The 17414-nt window shown below is 44.0% G+C and overlaps 2 protein-coding genes across 2 annotated transcripts in view; one reads left to right on the top strand and one right to left on the bottom strand.

Moving 5' to 3' along the window:
- The window catches only part of PGAP2 (Post-GPI attachment to proteins 2), a 254282-nt gene that overhangs the window by 55775 nt on the left and 181093 nt on the right, over nucleotides 1-17414 (top strand). The gene's annotated exons all lie outside the window — the stretch shown is intronic.
- On the bottom strand, nucleotides 13683-15496 carry LOC136839688 (tigger transposable element-derived protein 1-like). Its single transcript, XM_067106040.1, has 2 exons — nucleotides 14906-15496; nucleotides 13683-14663 (listed from the first exon to the last, which is right to left on the bottom strand). The coding sequence occupies exons 1-2, from the start codon at nucleotides 15494-15496 to the stop codon at nucleotides 13683-13685; spliced, it is 1572 nt and encodes a 523-aa protein (XP_066962141.1).

Genomic DNA, 17414 nt, shown 5'->3' with positions numbered 1-17414 from the left:
GGAGAAGCTTCTTCCTCCCCCTCTACCTCGTCAGAAGCACTTTTACTCTCCAATAGAAGGAGCGTTGCTGACTAAACAGGTTGACCCGGACCTGACTCGTCTGGATCCGGGTCTTTCGTTGCAGCAATTGTCGGCAGAGAATGTTTTCTCTCCCAGCAAGAAGCTGCAACCCTGGAAGCCACCGCCATGGCGGCCTTTCAGGCAGTCTCCTGGCTCGATCTGTGGTCCTTCACAGTATCGATGGTAGCCGCTTCCTCAGGCGCCATCGCACCTGGGGAGGACTCTGCTTTTGGGAGACTGTGCCAGTCTGGAGGTAGGGCTATTTCCTACCTTGCCCACCAGACTGCAAACCTGTGGGCAAACTTGGTGTTAAAGCGAAGAGACGCCGCGTTCTCTCTCGCTTTGCCAAGTCTGTAGGTCCCGAGTCGGCAATCGCTCTGCGGAATGGACCGTTGCTGGGTTCCTCCTCTCTCTTCCCTAGAGAGTTGGTGGATGCCGCGGTAGACAAACGCCCGTGCCGATGAGAACGACCGGCTTGTCCACCAGGCAGTGGTTAAGACCTCCGGTCTTCTCGTTCCACTGCAGCCAGGTCTTCGGGCCAGGCTGGCCCTTCCTCGGCCCCTAAGAAGTCCCAGTCTTGAAGGGGTCCCGAGGAAACACCCAGCCTTCTTCTTCCTCGAAAGGGGGTTACTCCGTCCTTTTCAGCCCCCTTTCCAATCCGGTAGAGGGGCAAGGGTAAGAAGAAGAAGGGGAAACGCTAGGGGCGGCGTTCCCCCAAAAGCTGCCAAAGGGTGGGGTGCCTGTCGAGCCATTGGGCAACGTGGCAGCGACATGGAGCCGAGACCTGGATAGTGGATGTTCTTCGGGAGGGATATCTCCTACCCTTCGAGTCTCGGCCTCCCTCACCTACACCGGTCCATCTCCAAACTTATCTTTCAGGTTCGTTGAAGGACATCGCACTACAGCAAGAAGTGCAAGCCATGCTGAGCAAGAATGCTGTAGAAGTCGTGTCGGACCAGTCTCCAGGCTTTACAGCCGGATCTTTCTCGTAGAGAAGGCATCAGGGGATGGAGACCAGTCATAGACCTCTCTCCTTTGAACCGTTTCCTTCGCCAGACTCGGTTCACGATGGAAACAGCACGATCGGTGCTGGCCTCCATCAGGAGAACGACTTCATGCTTACGGTGGACTTGAAGGATGCGTATTTTCAAATACCCATCCATCCGTCCTCGCGCAAAGTATCTCCGCTTCGTCCTCGGGAGTCGGTCTTCCAATTCAGGGCACTTTGTTTCGGGCTCTCGACCGCTCCCCAGGTGTTCACGAGTGTTCTCTCTCGTGTCAGCTTGGGCCCACTCGCACGGGATGCGTCTTCTGAGGTATCTCGACGACTGGTTAGTCCTGGCGAGCTCTCGCCGCAGTTGCTACAGGACAGGGATCGTCTCCTCGAGTTTTGCCAGGATCTAGGGATCGTGGTAAATCTGGAGAAGTCAGATCTCACCCCAAGCAGAGGACGAAATACCTGGGCATGCTGATAGACACGGTGGCAGCAAAAGTCTTTCCTCGGACTCTCGTATCAGCAAGTTCAAGGAGGCAGCACAGTTGTTCCTGTCTCGACAGGAGCAACAAGCTCGGCAATGGCAAGTCGTCATCGGTCACCTGTCGTCATTAGAAAAGCTAGTTCCTCACGGGCGTCTTCACTTGCGGTCTCTCCAGTGGAGACTAAAGGAGCTCTGGTCCCAGTCCCGAGACCCCCAGTCCTTCCTCATTCCTCTTTCCGAGGAAGTGAGAAAGGACCTCCACTGGTGGTTGGACGACAGGAACCTCTTAATAGGAGTATCCCTGCATACTCCCCCTCCGGACATGCTTCTGTTTTCGGACGATCGACCGAGGGATGGGGCGCACACCTGGAGGAGTTGCTGACTTCGGGAGTGTGGCACCGAGACGACAAGCACCTTCACATCAATATTCTGGAGCTCAAGGCGGCCTTCCTGGCTCTCCAGGAGTTCCAGGATCGAGTGATGGGACACTCCGTGGTGTTGATGAGCGACAATACCACGGTAGTGGCATATGTCAACAAGCAGGGGGGACTGGTGTCCCATCAGCTTCATCAGTTGGCAATGCAGGTGCACGAGTGGGCAGTAGCTCACTCGGTAGAGCTGTCAGCCAGATACATTCCAGGCAAGAGGAATGTAGTGGCTGACAAGCTCAGCCGCCAGAGCCAGGTGGTAGGGACCGAATGGTCCCTCCATCAGGAAGTAGCGGAAAGGCTGTTCGACCTGTGGGGGCGTCCAGTGATAGATCTGTTCGCCACCCGGCACAACAGAAAACTTCAGGTCTTCTGTTCGGTCGTGCCGGACCCATGGGCCGCTGCGGAGGACGCTTTCCAACATCCGTGGGACAACCTCGACACGTACGCCTTTCCTCCATTCTGTCTGATTCGCCGGGTAATCAGCCGAGTGATGATCACCCCGAATCTCAGAATGACTCTGGTGGCACCCAAATGGCCACAGGCCAATTGGTACCCGGACCTGCTAGCTCTCCTCTCTGAGGCACCGAGAGAGATTCCCCCCTGGCCCAACCTTCTGCGTCAACCTCACGCACAGCGGTTCCACCTGGCAGTGCATTCCCTGTGTCTTCACGGCTGGAGGTTATCCACCATCTCTTGCGAGCGAGAGGCTTTTCACGCCGCGCAGCAACAGAGATGGCAGGATACCTCAGAAGATCCTCCGCAGCGGTATACCAGGGAAAGTGGTCCGTCTTCTGTGGTTGGTGTCGTCGAAGGGGTATCTCTCCGGTCAGAGCTACTGTTCAGCAGGTCGCGGACTTCCTCGTCTTCCTTCGCCGAGAGAAGCTTCTCTCCATTTCAGCAGTAAAAGGCTACCGCGCCGCACTCGGCCTAGTCTTGCGGCTGAAAGGAGTAGACATCTCTTCCTCTTTCGAGATTTCTCTACTCATGAGAAGCTTCGAACGGTCTTGCCCACCCAGGGATCTCAGGCCCCCTGCGTGGGATGTGACTCTCGTTCTAAGGAGCCTGACTCGTGCACCTTACGAGCCTTTAAGAGAGTCGTCAGACAGGGATCTGACCCTCAAGACCGTTTTCTTGCTTGCCCTGGCGTCTGCGAAGAGAGTTGGCGAACTTCATGGACTTTCCTTTGATGTAAAACACTCAAGGGGATGGGGATCAGTTACGCTCGATTTCATCCTGGATTTCGTGAGCGAAGACTCAGAATCCTTTGGTCCCTGACGCACGGTTCGAGTCCTTCACGATCCCCTCCCTAGAGGACTTCAGAGATAATGATCCAGACGAGATGCTACTGTGTCCTGTTAGGGTGCTGCGGCGCTATCTGAAGAAGACTCGGCACCTCCGGCCTGAGTGTCGGCGACTCTTCGTTAGCACCGGCTCGACCAAGAAAGAAGTGTCCAAGAACACCATCTCTTTTGGCTTCGTGAGACAATAAGGAGAGCGTACTCTGCTGCAGGAGAAGACGACACCGCACGCTTCGTCCGAGAGCTCACGAGGTCCGCAGCATTGGTCCATCCTTGCATTCCGGAAGAATATGTCGGTACCACAGGTACTGAAGGCAGGTGTGTGGTCCCGACAGACTACCTTCACTTCCTTCTACCTCCGGGATGTTGCACACAAGTCCTTGGACACTTTTTCCTTGGGTCCTGTGGTGGCTGCTCAATAAGTTGTGTAGCTTATCCAGCTCCCCTAACGGGACAGGTTGCATCTCGCCTATGTTGTACGGTAAGGATTGGGGAGATGTTTGTTGAGTGACTGGCCTCTTTTCCTTCTCCCTATCCTAAGCTCTCTTCCCACGGGCAGGGAGCGGACGTGCCGTTACAAGCTGGACCGGGCGATCGAGGCAGGTAAGCACATAACGTGAGCTTCCGTTCTATTCCCTTTCAGGTTATAGAAGCAACCCCCACTCCTTTCTCTTGCAAGGGGAGGAAAGAGTAAATGACTTTGAGACAAACCCAATGCTTGTTTTTGCCTTATTGTCATCCGACGTCATTTCTTCCTAGCCTACTTCGCATGAACTGACGTTTCCCTCTTTCATGCAAAGGGTCCCACAAGTCTGACATAGATCTTGCGTTTCTTACAACCCGATCTTTTGTCAGAGGTGATTTTTTTTTCCCTTCCTCGCTCTTACGACCAGGAAGGGAAGACAAGGTGGTGAACTCCAGTCAGTTCAGAGAGACTTTTTCAGATTCCTCCCTCCAATCAGTAAGTCTCCTAATGTAAAGGACTGAGGGTTTGTATATTGTGTCGGAACAAATAACAATTTTTGAAAGTAAATTGTATTTTTCCTAACTATACAAACCCGAGGTCCTTTACAGTTATGCCCACCTCATGCCACCCCTCAATCTGTACATGGGCGAAAGGCAAATTGAATGTTTACATCCGGGCAGGCGGTGCTCCTGCCTCCCGGACAGTAACTGCCTAACCACCTTGTTGAAGTTCAACGGCCGTTTTCCAGCCTACGCCTGAAAGTATCTCTCCTAATGTAAAGGACCTCGGGTTTGTATAGTTAGGAAAAATACAATTTACTTTCAAAAATTGTTATTTTTTACCATTTCAGTCGAGTTAAAGTTGACCGAAGGTTGAAATTTTGGCAGTTATCGTGATTTATATGAAAATATTTCAAAACTGATAAAGGCTACAACCATGAGTTATTTTCTGTTGTATTCTACATGAAATTGCGCACATTTCCATATATAAAAGTTTATGTAACGACTAATATAAAACGGTGCAATCATTACGATTAACGTGATTGAAAGAATTTCTGGCGCAGACATAAGGAAAAAGTTTTTTTCAAAAATCACCATAAATCGAAATATTGTGCTAGAGACTTCCAATTTGTTGCAAAATGAAGGTAAATGATTGAATATTACTAAAATGTAAGAGTTTTAGCTTACAATTGCGTTTTTTTTACCATTTCAGTCGAGTCAAAGTAGACCGAAGGTTGAAATTTTGGCAGTTATCGTGGTTTATATGAAAATATTTCCAAACTGATAAAAGCTGCAACCATGAGTTGTATTTTGCTGTATTGTACATGAAATTGCGCACATTTTCATATATAAAACTTTATGTAACGGCTAATATAAAACAGTGCAAAAATTTACGACAAAATGACGAAAGAATTTCTGAAATTTTCGGCCGAGTTACCGTGCGGGCGTAAGGAAAAAGTTTTTTCAAAAATTCACCATAAATCGAAATATTGTGCTAGAGACTTCCAATTTGTTGCAAAATGAAGGTACATGATTGAATATTACTAGAATGTAAGAGTTTTAGCTTACAATTGCATTTTTCAACCATTTCAGTCCAGTCAAAGTTGACCGAAGGTTGAAATTTTTGTAGTCGACGTACAGTACGTCCACTTGACACCCAACAGACAATTTTAGTCGACGTATGATACGTCCAGTAGGCGTTTAAGGGTTAATATATAAGTACAGTAGTATGAAATTTTTTAAAATGTGCATAAATTTTTTAAAATGTTTTGTCTCTCTTTTTGTGAATTACGTATACGTAAATACCAATGTTCCCCCCAAAAAGAAAACGGGACGGCTTATAACTGTATGAAAGAAAATGTGTGGCTGAATACGTAGGGGGGACTGGATTATTTTCACCTACAGCTGTAAGCCATACAGTACGTACATATAAATGTAACAATAAAATGTTTAAGATGACTTGGAAATTATATTAATAGTATCATTTCAAAGATTAATACAGTAATAAGGTACAGTTTAATGTATATTTGATGTAGGGTGGTATTTTTAGGCATACAGTACAGTACTTTGGTGTTGACCTTTCATGGTAGACAGGTACAAATATACGTAGTATTACATTTTTGTGAATTTCATACTGTATACGTAAATACCAATGGTTCCCTCTGAAAAGAAAATGGGATGGCTTATAACTGTATGAAAGAAAATGTGTGTGTGGCTGAATACGTAGGGGGGACTGGATTATTTTCACCTACAGGTGTAAGCCATAGAGTACATACATAAATGTAATGATACAATGTTTAAGATGGCTTGGAAATTATATTAATAGTATCATTTCAAAGATTATTACAGTAATAAGGTAATACTCGTAGTTTAATATATATTTGATGTAGGCTGGTATTTTTAGGCATACCTTGGTGTTTGACCCTTCATGGTAGACAGGTATAAGCGTTTTTAGAGGGGCGTTGTAAGCATTCGCGTATTTGACCTATTCGCAGGGGGGTGTGGGACGCATCCCCCGCAAATACAGGTCGTTCACTGTAGAACAAAAATAAAGTAGTAAACGAAGCATATTTTAGCTCTTGTTCTTATTCCTCTTACTTTGTTCTTATTCCTCTTACTTTGTTGACAAAGAAAGTGTATGCTGTAATTAAACATTAGGTGGAATTAATAAGACAGTCAATCTACAGTAATATTTCTGCATATCTAGTAATGCTAAGCACATCAAAAACCTGAAAGGGAAACAAGGTATAATGTGTAATTTTAGACAACTGAAAACCCCAGGAATTCCCGGGATCCCAGGATTAGGACTAATTTTATCCCGGAATCCCGGGAAAAAGAAAAAGCTCTAAAACGATAATCCCTAGTGTAGCCCCCATCTGTGTGTGGAGGACACGGAACCTGATTTCCATCATTGTGTGGGCAAAGGCAAGCCCTGTAGTAAATTTGTCCCCAATTGTGGTAGACCTACATTCTCTGTTGTTTCGTGTCAGGGATGCAAATATACAAGAGAGGCCATGTGATGCATGTATGTGGTGGCAGTCACCACAAGGGTCTACCAGAAGAGACACTGTAAGAATGGCATTTCTCCAGGGAACCCACTCTTAACCCTTTGCCTTGCTTTTCAGTATTCATGCCTTTGCCAAGGCCATGCCCCCAAGTGACGCCTCCAGAAGGATGGTCAACCGCTTCATCAATGACAGCATCAGAGGGAGGCCCTAATGCCCAAGATATCCTCAAGAAGGCCATGGATTTCTGGGTCAAGGACGGCTCCTCTCCAGCAGATGGCAGTAGGTGACCTTCAAAGGTCCCCCATCATTGCCTCCCACCTTATGGAGTCTAAGAAAGTTCAAATCATCCTCTCAGTAGACCCATCTTCCATCTTCTTCCCAAAAATTGGGCAAGAGTGAGAAGGAAGCATCCAAGAAGAGTTCATGGGCAGAATCAGCAACCGTTTCTTCCCCACCAGTGAAGTACCAGAGGATGGAGTGATCAGGATCTCCGAGGGGTGATAGCGGGAGCAGACATTCATCTCCATTCGCCTTCGTTGCCTCTTCCTTGGTTTCATTGGCATCCTGCCCTACTTCCCCCTAACGTCAGAGGGACAGATTAGCCTCTAGGATGAGCAGGAGAAGTGGTTTGTCCTGCAGTAGCAGCAGACAGCGCAGTGGAGCAACTGGAGGAAGCGGAGTGGATCAAGACCAACCAGTCATGTCCTATTGCCCGACTGTCAGCAGTGTAGCAGCAATTCCACTAGACACTACAGCAGCAGGAAACCCCTGTCCCAATCTTGGAGCAGAGGGAGGATTCTAGGGAAACCCTCTTCTCAGGCATCATCCCCGAAGCCCACACAGTCTCCTGTGGGTCAGCAGGCAGACTCCCTTTGGAGACCAGTCCCACCTCCTCTGGTAGGCATTCCTCTCCACAATTGAGGTTCTGACATCAGGACCAAGCAGGCCCAGAGCAAGGGGGCAGACAACCCCAACCAAGTGTTTTGTACCTCCCAGCTCTCCCACGGTCAACGAAGGAAGAGAACTGGGAAGAGGGGAGGCTCTAGGTGAGATGACGATGACCCCCTCCCTCCTAGCTGCCATGGTTGGGCGGGTTGCTTGGCAACCAAGTGGTTGATTTGGCAGCAATACGGCCCAGAGGAGTGGACATTCCTAGTCCTCCAGCTGGGCTACAGACTACCCTTTAGGCCAATGGAACCATCTCTGGCCCAGACACCAGTGCCATTCCCCTCCTACAGGAACGACTTGTCCTGACGGAGAAGGCATTGGGTGGTTGGTGATTAGGATCTTCAGGATGCATACCTGCACATCCCCATCCACAAGGCCTCCAAGAAGTACCTGAAGTTTGTCTCCCAGGGAATAATCTCCCAGTTCAGGGCCACTCTGCTTCAGACTGGCAACCCCCCCCCCCACAGTTCACCTGAGTCTTCAAACTGGAATCTGCTTGGGCACATTCAGAGGGGATCAGACTGATAGACTGACAGTACTTGGACAACTGGCAGAACCTGGCAAACTAAGTTGAGATTTTGGCACTGGGCAAAAATTTTGGCGGGTGATTGTGATTGTAACTACTAACCACACACACACACCAGAGCTGGATCTTTCCCCCAAACAGACGATCAAGTGCCTAGGGATGCAGCTTGACATGGTGGCTGGGAAAGCCTACCCACCAACTGAGAGGATCACCAACCTCCTGAGGATCTTGGAATCATTCCTCACGATGCCTCAGCAACCAATAAAGCAGTGGCAGGTCCTCCTCAGACACTTGATCTTCCTAGAGAAGCTAGTCCTCAGAGTAGAGCACACATCAAATCCCTCCAATGGTAGTTAAAGATGTCCTGGAAGAAACCAGAAAGTCCCCCATTGCAGATGATTGAGTCAACAGAGAAGGTCAGAGACGTAATGTGGTGGAGAGACCCAATGAACCACCTAAAGGGAGTGCCACTCAGCCGTCCACCACAGGAGATGCTGGTATTCTCAGATGCATCCTGAAGAGGGTGGGGCAAACACCTGAACGTTGTGTGCATTTCAGGGATGTGGGGTCCTAAGAAGAGGATAGAGTGCATCAACCTGCTGGAGATGCAAGGATTCTGGCTGGCACTCCAACACTTGCAAGAGCAACTTGTAGAAAAGTCAGCAGTCAACTAGGAGCATCAGCACCATGGTGGTAGCTGACATAAACTATAATTAATTCACACCACCCTTGCATCTGATATCTAACCCCTTCTCTTATGATGCTCCTGATTGATCAGTCGGCGGGCTGGAAACTCGTTAGTCTGTTCCAGCCATCACCAAGTTAACATCTATGCTGCGACCTCTCCTCATGAAATATGTCTTTCAAAAGTTATAACTTTCATTGCACCTCAGTTTTACCCGAAGAAAAGTAGTGTTTATCAATTTCATCACTAAACATCATCAAGCCAATGATTTAAGGATTATAATGATATATGAATTATGTACTTCAGTAAACTTGATGCTAAAATATGTATAGTGAAATAAACATGAAATTTTTAATGTAAAATATATTCTTTCATTCCTTGCATGACATCCCAGTGCATTTATCATTTGTTCATAGCTTAAATGTCATGGATAACAATGCTACCAAAAAATTGTAGGTAGGGCTATCAATATAAAAATAACAAGCAAAAGATTAAGAATATTAAAATGAGCACCGGTGTGTGCAGACAATAACCTCTTGTTTATTTCACTATACATATTTTAGCATTAAGTTTACTGAAGTACATAATTCATATATTATTATAATCCTTAAATCATTGGCTTGACGATGTTTAGTGATGAAATTGAGAAACACTACTTTTCTTTGGGTAAAACTGAGGTGTAATGAAAGTTATAACTTTTGAAAGACATATTTCATGAGGAGAGGTCGCAGCGTAGATGTTGACTTGGTGACGGCTGGAATAGACTGACGAGTTTCCAGCCCTGTGACTGGCTGATCAATGGCCAATCAGGAGTGCGTCGTAAGAGATGGGGTTAGATATCAGATGCACGGGTACTGTGAACTGATAATAGCAGGGAGGCAATTTTGCAATTTTGAAGGATTTTACTTTAACATAAAGAATGTTAGCTTACCTTTCTATACCCATTTTACAGTGTACTGTACATTTCCATCCCTCTGGAGCTTCTTTTCAGCTAGACCCCTCTTTATTCTTTGGTGGTCCTCCCTTCAACATTGTGGCATATTACAACCTGAAAACAACATAGAATACTGTAAATGTTACCTAATGATGTGCTTTCAAAATTAATATGGCATGAAATAAATTTGATATGGGTATTTATGAAACAAATATTTGAAAAAGGTGAACATCTGGGTGCCTTCAATATTTTGTGGAGGAGCGTTATCAAAATGGATAATTTATTGTACAGTAAACCCCTGTATTAGTGGGGATGTGTACCACACCCCCCCCCCACGAAAACCTAGAACCCGCTAATACTTTCTAAAAACACTTAGAACTGCCTATTTTGATAGTTCAAGCACACAAAAAAAAAAAAAAAATACTTATACAGGTATTATCCTACTTACGATGGGGTTAGGTTCCAAAAAACCCATCATTTGTTGGTAAAAATGTATCTCGAATATAGTCTGGCATACACTAGGGCTATTTGGTATCAAGTGTACATAATATGATAGCCTACCCTACACTATAAAGCATACTCTATACATACAATGTATAGTAATTATTAATATCAGCTAATTCTGGAGGTTCATGCAGAGTGACTTATGATAATTCAGTACAAAGAGAAATTGAATAACAAACAAGAATTAGATTAGCCTACACTATGGTATATCGCATACATATACAGTAGCATAGCCTACATTATACTGTACTCTATATTCACAAATCGTATTATACAAACATCAACATAACGAATATGCATCTTTTCCATGGATCTTTAAAAATGTTTTGCATTAATTCACTATACCCAATAATATTGTATGCAGGGTGTTTCGAAATTAGAGGGCCCCCCCCCCTCTACAGCATAAACTAAAATTGATATGGACAAAAACAAAAGTAATTCAGAACAGGTATTTATTTAAGTTTCTCTCTGAGTATTTAATATTTTGTGTGGCCTCCATCTGCCTGTACCACAGTTTGCATTCTTGAGGGGTATGATTTCAGCAAATCACAAAAAAAGCCGAGACTCAAACTCCATTTCCCTGAGCACTTCGGTCACCTCTCTTTGCAGGCTGTTGAGGCTTGGTATACCATCATAGTTCACTGTGCGTGCTTCAACACAATCCTCTAATATACTACCAATGTTTTCACACACATTAAGGACAGGGGAGCTACCTGGAAATTCACTTGACGAAAAGAAATCGATATCACTGTTTCGAAGCAGCTCCTGTGTCTGAAGAGCCTTGAAACATGGTGCCTTATCATGCAAAAATGTGACTTCTTCAACAGATAACACATTTTCAGGATCTTTGAGGAAAGGAAATACTCCACCAGTAAGCACAGTTTCTCTGAAGTATTTGCCATTCCATGACTGTCCTTTTTCTTTGATGATCCACATTAACCGTTTGGCTGTGAAACAGAAAAATTCCCAAACATTCAGGAAATTTCACAACTTGGCGATAGCGCACATCATTGCTGACATCATCCAACTTTGCAGCCCAAATGATGTCACTTTTATGATTTGGCTTCCTGACTGTGTAAATGAAGAATTCATCTGATGCGGCAACATGGAGAAAGTCAGCTTCATCCCAGTCTTTAAGAAATGAACCACAAAACCATACACGGTCTTGTCTCTGTTGCTGAGTGATGTTGGGCTTGCTGATAACATGAAGTGGCTTGATACCAGATTTTTTCAACTCACGATATACAGCACTATAACTTCTCTTCTCTCCCCTTTTTGTTTCTAGTTCAAGCGCCAATTTACACAAAGACTTTCTTGGTCTACCCACTGCCTCAGCTATGATGTCTTTTGACTCCTGAGAAAGGACTTCAGGCCTTCCAAGATTCTCACTCTTTTCACAGTGACAGTCATATGGATTTTTGTTCCAGTTTCTTTTAACAAAGGATTCATCTCTTGTAATGTATTTAGCTATCCAGGAACGTGAAATGAAGGATGCGCCAGCATCCCTTGGCCTCTCTGAAGGTTATATCCTGGATTTGGTCAGTCCATCTGATTTCCTCGAAGTCGTTAGACATGACTGTATCTAAGTCCATCACTCGTCTGAAAATAAGAGAAATGTAAAATGAATAATAGCCTAATGGAAAATTAAAATAATGTACTTGGAGATAGGTTATAGCAGAAAACTATGTAACTTTCCATTTGTTCTGTGGAAGGGGAGGGGGGCCTCTAATTTCGAAACACCCGGTATAACCTTACGTTGCTTTTGTATTATAAATTGTGATCATAGCGATCAGTGTTTGGAAATCGTTTACGCGGTGTTTATTTCGCCATTTTAACTCGGTTCAGAGCGCTTTTCTTGCTTCTAGTTAGCGTAAATGAATCTTACTCTATACTTTATTTATATGGGGCAAGGTTATTTTTCGTTATACTGTACGAAGTGTCTTAAGTCGAAATATAACTAAAATACGTCTCGTTGTGAAATTAATTTAGCTATTTTTTTTGTTAATAGATGACTTTGGCCATTTGGGGATTTTGTTTTGTGTAAAAAATCAAGATTCCGTTCACTATTTTCACTTGATTTCATCATAATACGAGCTTTACGTATGTATCGTTTATCGGCGTAAAATACTTTCTCTCCAGTTTTAATTATGGTCAAGTTTCATCCATGTTGCCGATGCACGATAATTTATAGTCATTAGCAGCTTGAACATTGTTTTCTCAGCTTCAGCTACAACTTGCAGCATAAATTTAGCAGTATATTTCCTTGCCAATCTTTTATCCATACCGAATAAGGATATAGTGTAAAAATATATCAGTCCTATTCTACTTAACGTCGTTTGTACTATAATCTACGGTAATTGTGTATTACCGTATGATAGTTAAGATACAAACAAAAGGGCTGTTGTTATCCGATTTGGTGATAAACAAAGCAGCAGTTTCTTGGTCGGTTGTTTATGGCTGTACACATTTACACAAGAGTATAACGTTACTAACAATACTTTTATCATTCTCTTTTTACTTTTTTAACTAGAAGATGGGATAAAGAGTTGGAGGAAAAGAAACTGGTCTATTGTAGTTTGGTCTCTCTCGCTGCCTGGTTGTACGCTGTTGCCTGCACCTTTGCGAAATTTAAAAATATTTTATAAAATTGAATTATCGTAAGGTGAACTATCGTAACTCAAGCATCACCTGAGTATTTTAATAGTTTTACTGCAAAAAGTGCATTTAATCATGAATTTGAGATGAAAATACAGTAATTAGTGAATATTTCTCAGTGAAAAATACCGTGAGTAGGCGGATTTTCAGTGAATACAGTGACCCCTCGTTCATCGTGGGAAATAGGTTCCAAGACCGGCCGCGATAATTGAAATTCCGCGAAGTACGAACAGCATATTTATTTATTTAACGTGTACAGTATTTGGACTTTTTAAAACCCTCCCTGTACTCTTAACAACCGACCCTTTACTCTATTAATAACAGGGACAACTGTTAAGCAATATGATTTCTGTAGGTAAGTTTATAGTACCATATAACAGTGGCTAATTTACTGTGGTAAAGTAGCTATAGTATATGATGTGATCGGCAAGCTTTAAATTTTAAAGAATACAGTATACATACAGTAATAATATATACAGTAATACAATACAGTATTATGTTACTGTACTGTATTACATGTAATACAGTACAGTAACACTTAAGATTAAAAAAAAAAAATATTGTTACTGTACTCACTACAAAAGAAGTTGAAGTAAAACTTGAATGAAGATGGTGATGAATTTGCTGTGCAGTAAAAATGATGACGATGAAGGTGATGATGACTTTTACTGCGCAGTCAATGATTGTATTTTACGTCTCTTCAGACGGCGGTGCCATTTCCCGGGGCACCTCTTCCACTTCTTCCGCGGTTTCCAAAGGTGTAACCATAGTAGCAGCAGCAGGAACTGGCTCTTTTTTGCGAGGCTGCAAAAACATTGTGATTGGCAGTTGCTGCCGCTGCTTCTTTTTCCGGTCAAAGAGCATCTTGTAGGGGGCCATGACATCATTGACCATGTTGCAGAATTGAACCGATCGAATCGTATCATCGTCCCATTCCTGCCACCGCTCTTGCAGTTCCTTAGCCAGGTTGCAGAGCCTGGCGAGCCGTTCCAAAGTCAAGCCAGTTTGGGAGACAACTTCTGTTTCTTGCTGCGCTGCTTCTTCTTCTTCTTCGCTTGCCGACTTTGTCAACTCTTCGAGGTCTTCGTCAGTTAGCGGCTGGGAGTGGCAGTCTAGAAGTTCGTCGACGTTGCCTGTGGTCATGTCTGCAAAGACCTCACCTCCAAGGATCGCAGCCAACTGCACAGCTTTCTGTACTGCCGAGTGTTGGATTTCGGCAGGTGTAAATCCTTTGTCGTCGTAAACAACCTCGGGCCACAACTTCTTCCAGCTGGCGTTAATGGTGGCAGGCTTCATTTCTTCCAATGCCTTGTGGATATTTTGGAGGCACGTAGCAATTGTATACTGCCGCCAGTATGCCTTTAAGTTGAAATCGTCGTCTTCTTGGGCGGCATCCACGGGAGCAACCAGGTTCGCCAGGGCATTCCTCGTGTATAAGGCCTTGAACGCCCTAATAACTCCCTGGTCCATTGGCAGAATAAGTGATGTCATGTTGGGTGGTAGGAACTCAACCTGAACCCCCGAATATGACAGATCAGTAGCATGGCCACCAGCATTATCCATAATAAGAAGGACTTTGAATGGCATGCCCTTTTCTGCTAGATACACCTTCACTTGCGGGATAAAACACTGGTGGAACCAGTTGGAGGTCAGCATCTTCGTTATCCAGGCCTTTGGATTGTGCATCCAATGTACGGGTAGCAGATTCTTGTTTTTGTTTTTTAAAGCCCTTGGGTTTTTAGACTTGTAAATAAGTCCTGGCTTTAATAAAAATCCCGCAGCATTGCCACACATCACGAGGGTCACACGATCCTTGTATGCTTTAAAGCCAGAGGCTTTTGCTTCCTCTTTGAACAGGAAAGTTCGCGAGGGCATTCTTTTCCAAAGCAAGCCCGTCTCGTCCATTTAAAAACTTGTTCAGGCTGATATTCACCTTCAGAGATAATCTTCTTGAAGGTTTCATTGACGTATGTTTCAGCAGCGACCGTGTCAGCCGAAGCAGCCTCACCATGTAAGGAAGCGCTTTTTAGGCCGTAGCGTTTCTGAAACTTTGCAAACCACCCTTTGCTAGCAGAAAATTGCAGTTTCTTACGTGGTGAATGACTGGACATCTCTGGTTGCGGATCATCTATGTCTTCTTCATCTTCTTCTGCTTCTTTACGCTCGCCACTGTCGTCCTCTGGTTCCTTAGTGGCGAAGGTCTCGCACAGGCTCCTAGCCTTTGTTTGGATAATGTTCATATCCAAGGCTATGTTCTTCTTTCGGCAGTCGGCTATCCACACGGCCAAAGCAGCTTCCATACGGACGATAGTTTTATTACGAGCCATAACCACTCTCTTCGCCGACTTGTTAAAGGTGATGGCAGCTGTCTTCCTAATCTTCGCCTCGTCCTTGTAGATGTAGCGAATGGTGGATTCATTCACGCCAAAATCGCGGGCTACAGCCGCGAACTTTCTCCCTTCCTTCAACATATCGAGAAGTTTCACCTTTTCAGCGATCGTCATCATTCTTTGATGGTGTTTAGGCTTAGTACCAGCCTTGGAAGAAGCAGCATGCTTGGGAGCCATTGCATGGGGTGAAAATTGGAGCAAAGTTCAACAAAAACCACAAAAAAAATCACAGCACAGCGTAAAGAAAACCGTTCGGCGAGAAAGCTTGAAGCGAAGTGGCCGCGAGAGAGAGACAAGGGGAGATGCTGCGGGTTCTTAGCATAAGTCTAAGCACCAATCACAGGCCCGATTAGAAATCGGGAAACTGTGATTTGTCGTCTCCCTCCCATGCACCAAGCACAGCCCGTGTTACAACGCACTTAGTCACCGAGATGGTACGCTTTGTGTTTTCCCAACAATAGAACACGCGGTACTGTACTGTATAGGCATCACTTTCCATTTATAGGCATCACTTTCCAGATGGTTTTTTATTTTGTCATAGGAGTTACAAGTGCAAATATGTGTTTTTTTGCTATTTTACGCTTGTTTTGTTGTTCTTAGACTAGGAAATACTATTTATTATTAATATTTTAATGGATTTAATGAGAAATTTTGGGTGTTCATATATCGCGATTTTTCTCCAGAAAATCCGCACTATATTTTCCATTAATATATATTAAAAACTCCATGAAGTCGTGAATTCACGACAATCAAATCACAAAGTAGCAAGGGGTCACTGTAATGCGTATATATGTTCCATAGAGAAATCCGCAAATACGGGGGTTACTGTACTCCAAATGAGTATTTTTTGTGGGAACAATTTTTGATGCTATGCCATGACCCAAGCTGACAGAAACCACAATGAAGTTAAGTCCTGGAGGGTGCAAAGAAAGTGGTCCTAGCTGACGTACAGTATTACTACTTATGTTTACCCACAGCATACCATGGTTTTATTACCATTAATCATATTTATATACAGCAATTTTCTTATCAGTTGTTGCCATATTGTATTACTATGCACAAGATACAAAGTGTTAGTGTGTGAACTAATGACTTAGGCTAGCTAGCGTACTGTTCGTGCTACACTCATAATATCCATTTGCTTAAAGCAAATATGCTACTACAGCTGTATTGAAAATAAAGGTACAGTAAACCCCCCGTATTCGTGTTCTCATGGTTCGTGGACTCACGCATTCACAGGTTTCTCTGTGGAACATATCTAGCCATCATTCGCAGAAAATTTGCCGATTTGCGGTATTTTTCACAGAGAAATATTCACTAGTTACTGTATTTTCATATAATTTTCATGAATAAATGCACTTTTTGTGATAAAACTATTAAAATACTCAGGTATAAGCATTTTTACAGGGTTTTTCTTGGTATAAGCTATCAAAATGGGCAGTTCTAAGTGTTTTTAGAGGGGTTTTAAGCATTCTCGGATTTGACCTATTCGCGGGGGCGTGTGGGACGCATCCCCCGCGAATACGGGGGGTTCACTGTAATGGTAATGAAACTGTTATTTTACTTACAGAATCATTTACATTGTATTGTTGTCATCTTGTTATGTAATCATTGTAATATTTACAAAAAACTGATCATCCCATTATTTGTAATGTTTACTTTCTCAGAATCAGCTGATTGAGCCTGCTAGCGAGAATAATTTTTTAGTTGCTAAAAGAAACAAATGTATTAATGGAATTATTGTTTATATTTTCGTACATGAATGTAAAATGGGTATAGAAAGGTAAGCTAACATTCTTTATGTTAAAGTAAAATCCTTCAAAATTGCAAAATTGCCTCCCTGCTATTATCAGTTCACAGTACCCGTGCATCTGATATCTAACCCCATCTCTTACAACACACGTGCTCCTGATTGGCTATTAATCAGCCAGTCACAGGGCTGGAAACTCGCCAGTCTGTTCCAGCCGTCACCGAGTCAACGTATATGCTGCTACCTTTCCTCATGAAATATGTCTTTCAAAAGTTATAACTT

The sequence above is a fragment of the Macrobrachium rosenbergii genome, chromosome 6, assembly GCF_040412425.1.
Source record: "Macrobrachium rosenbergii isolate ZJJX-2024 chromosome 6, ASM4041242v1, whole genome shotgun sequence".
Taxonomy (NCBI): domain Eukaryota; kingdom Metazoa; phylum Arthropoda; class Malacostraca; order Decapoda; family Palaemonidae; genus Macrobrachium; species Macrobrachium rosenbergii.
This window is presented reverse-complemented; position numbering and strand designations above follow the sequence as displayed.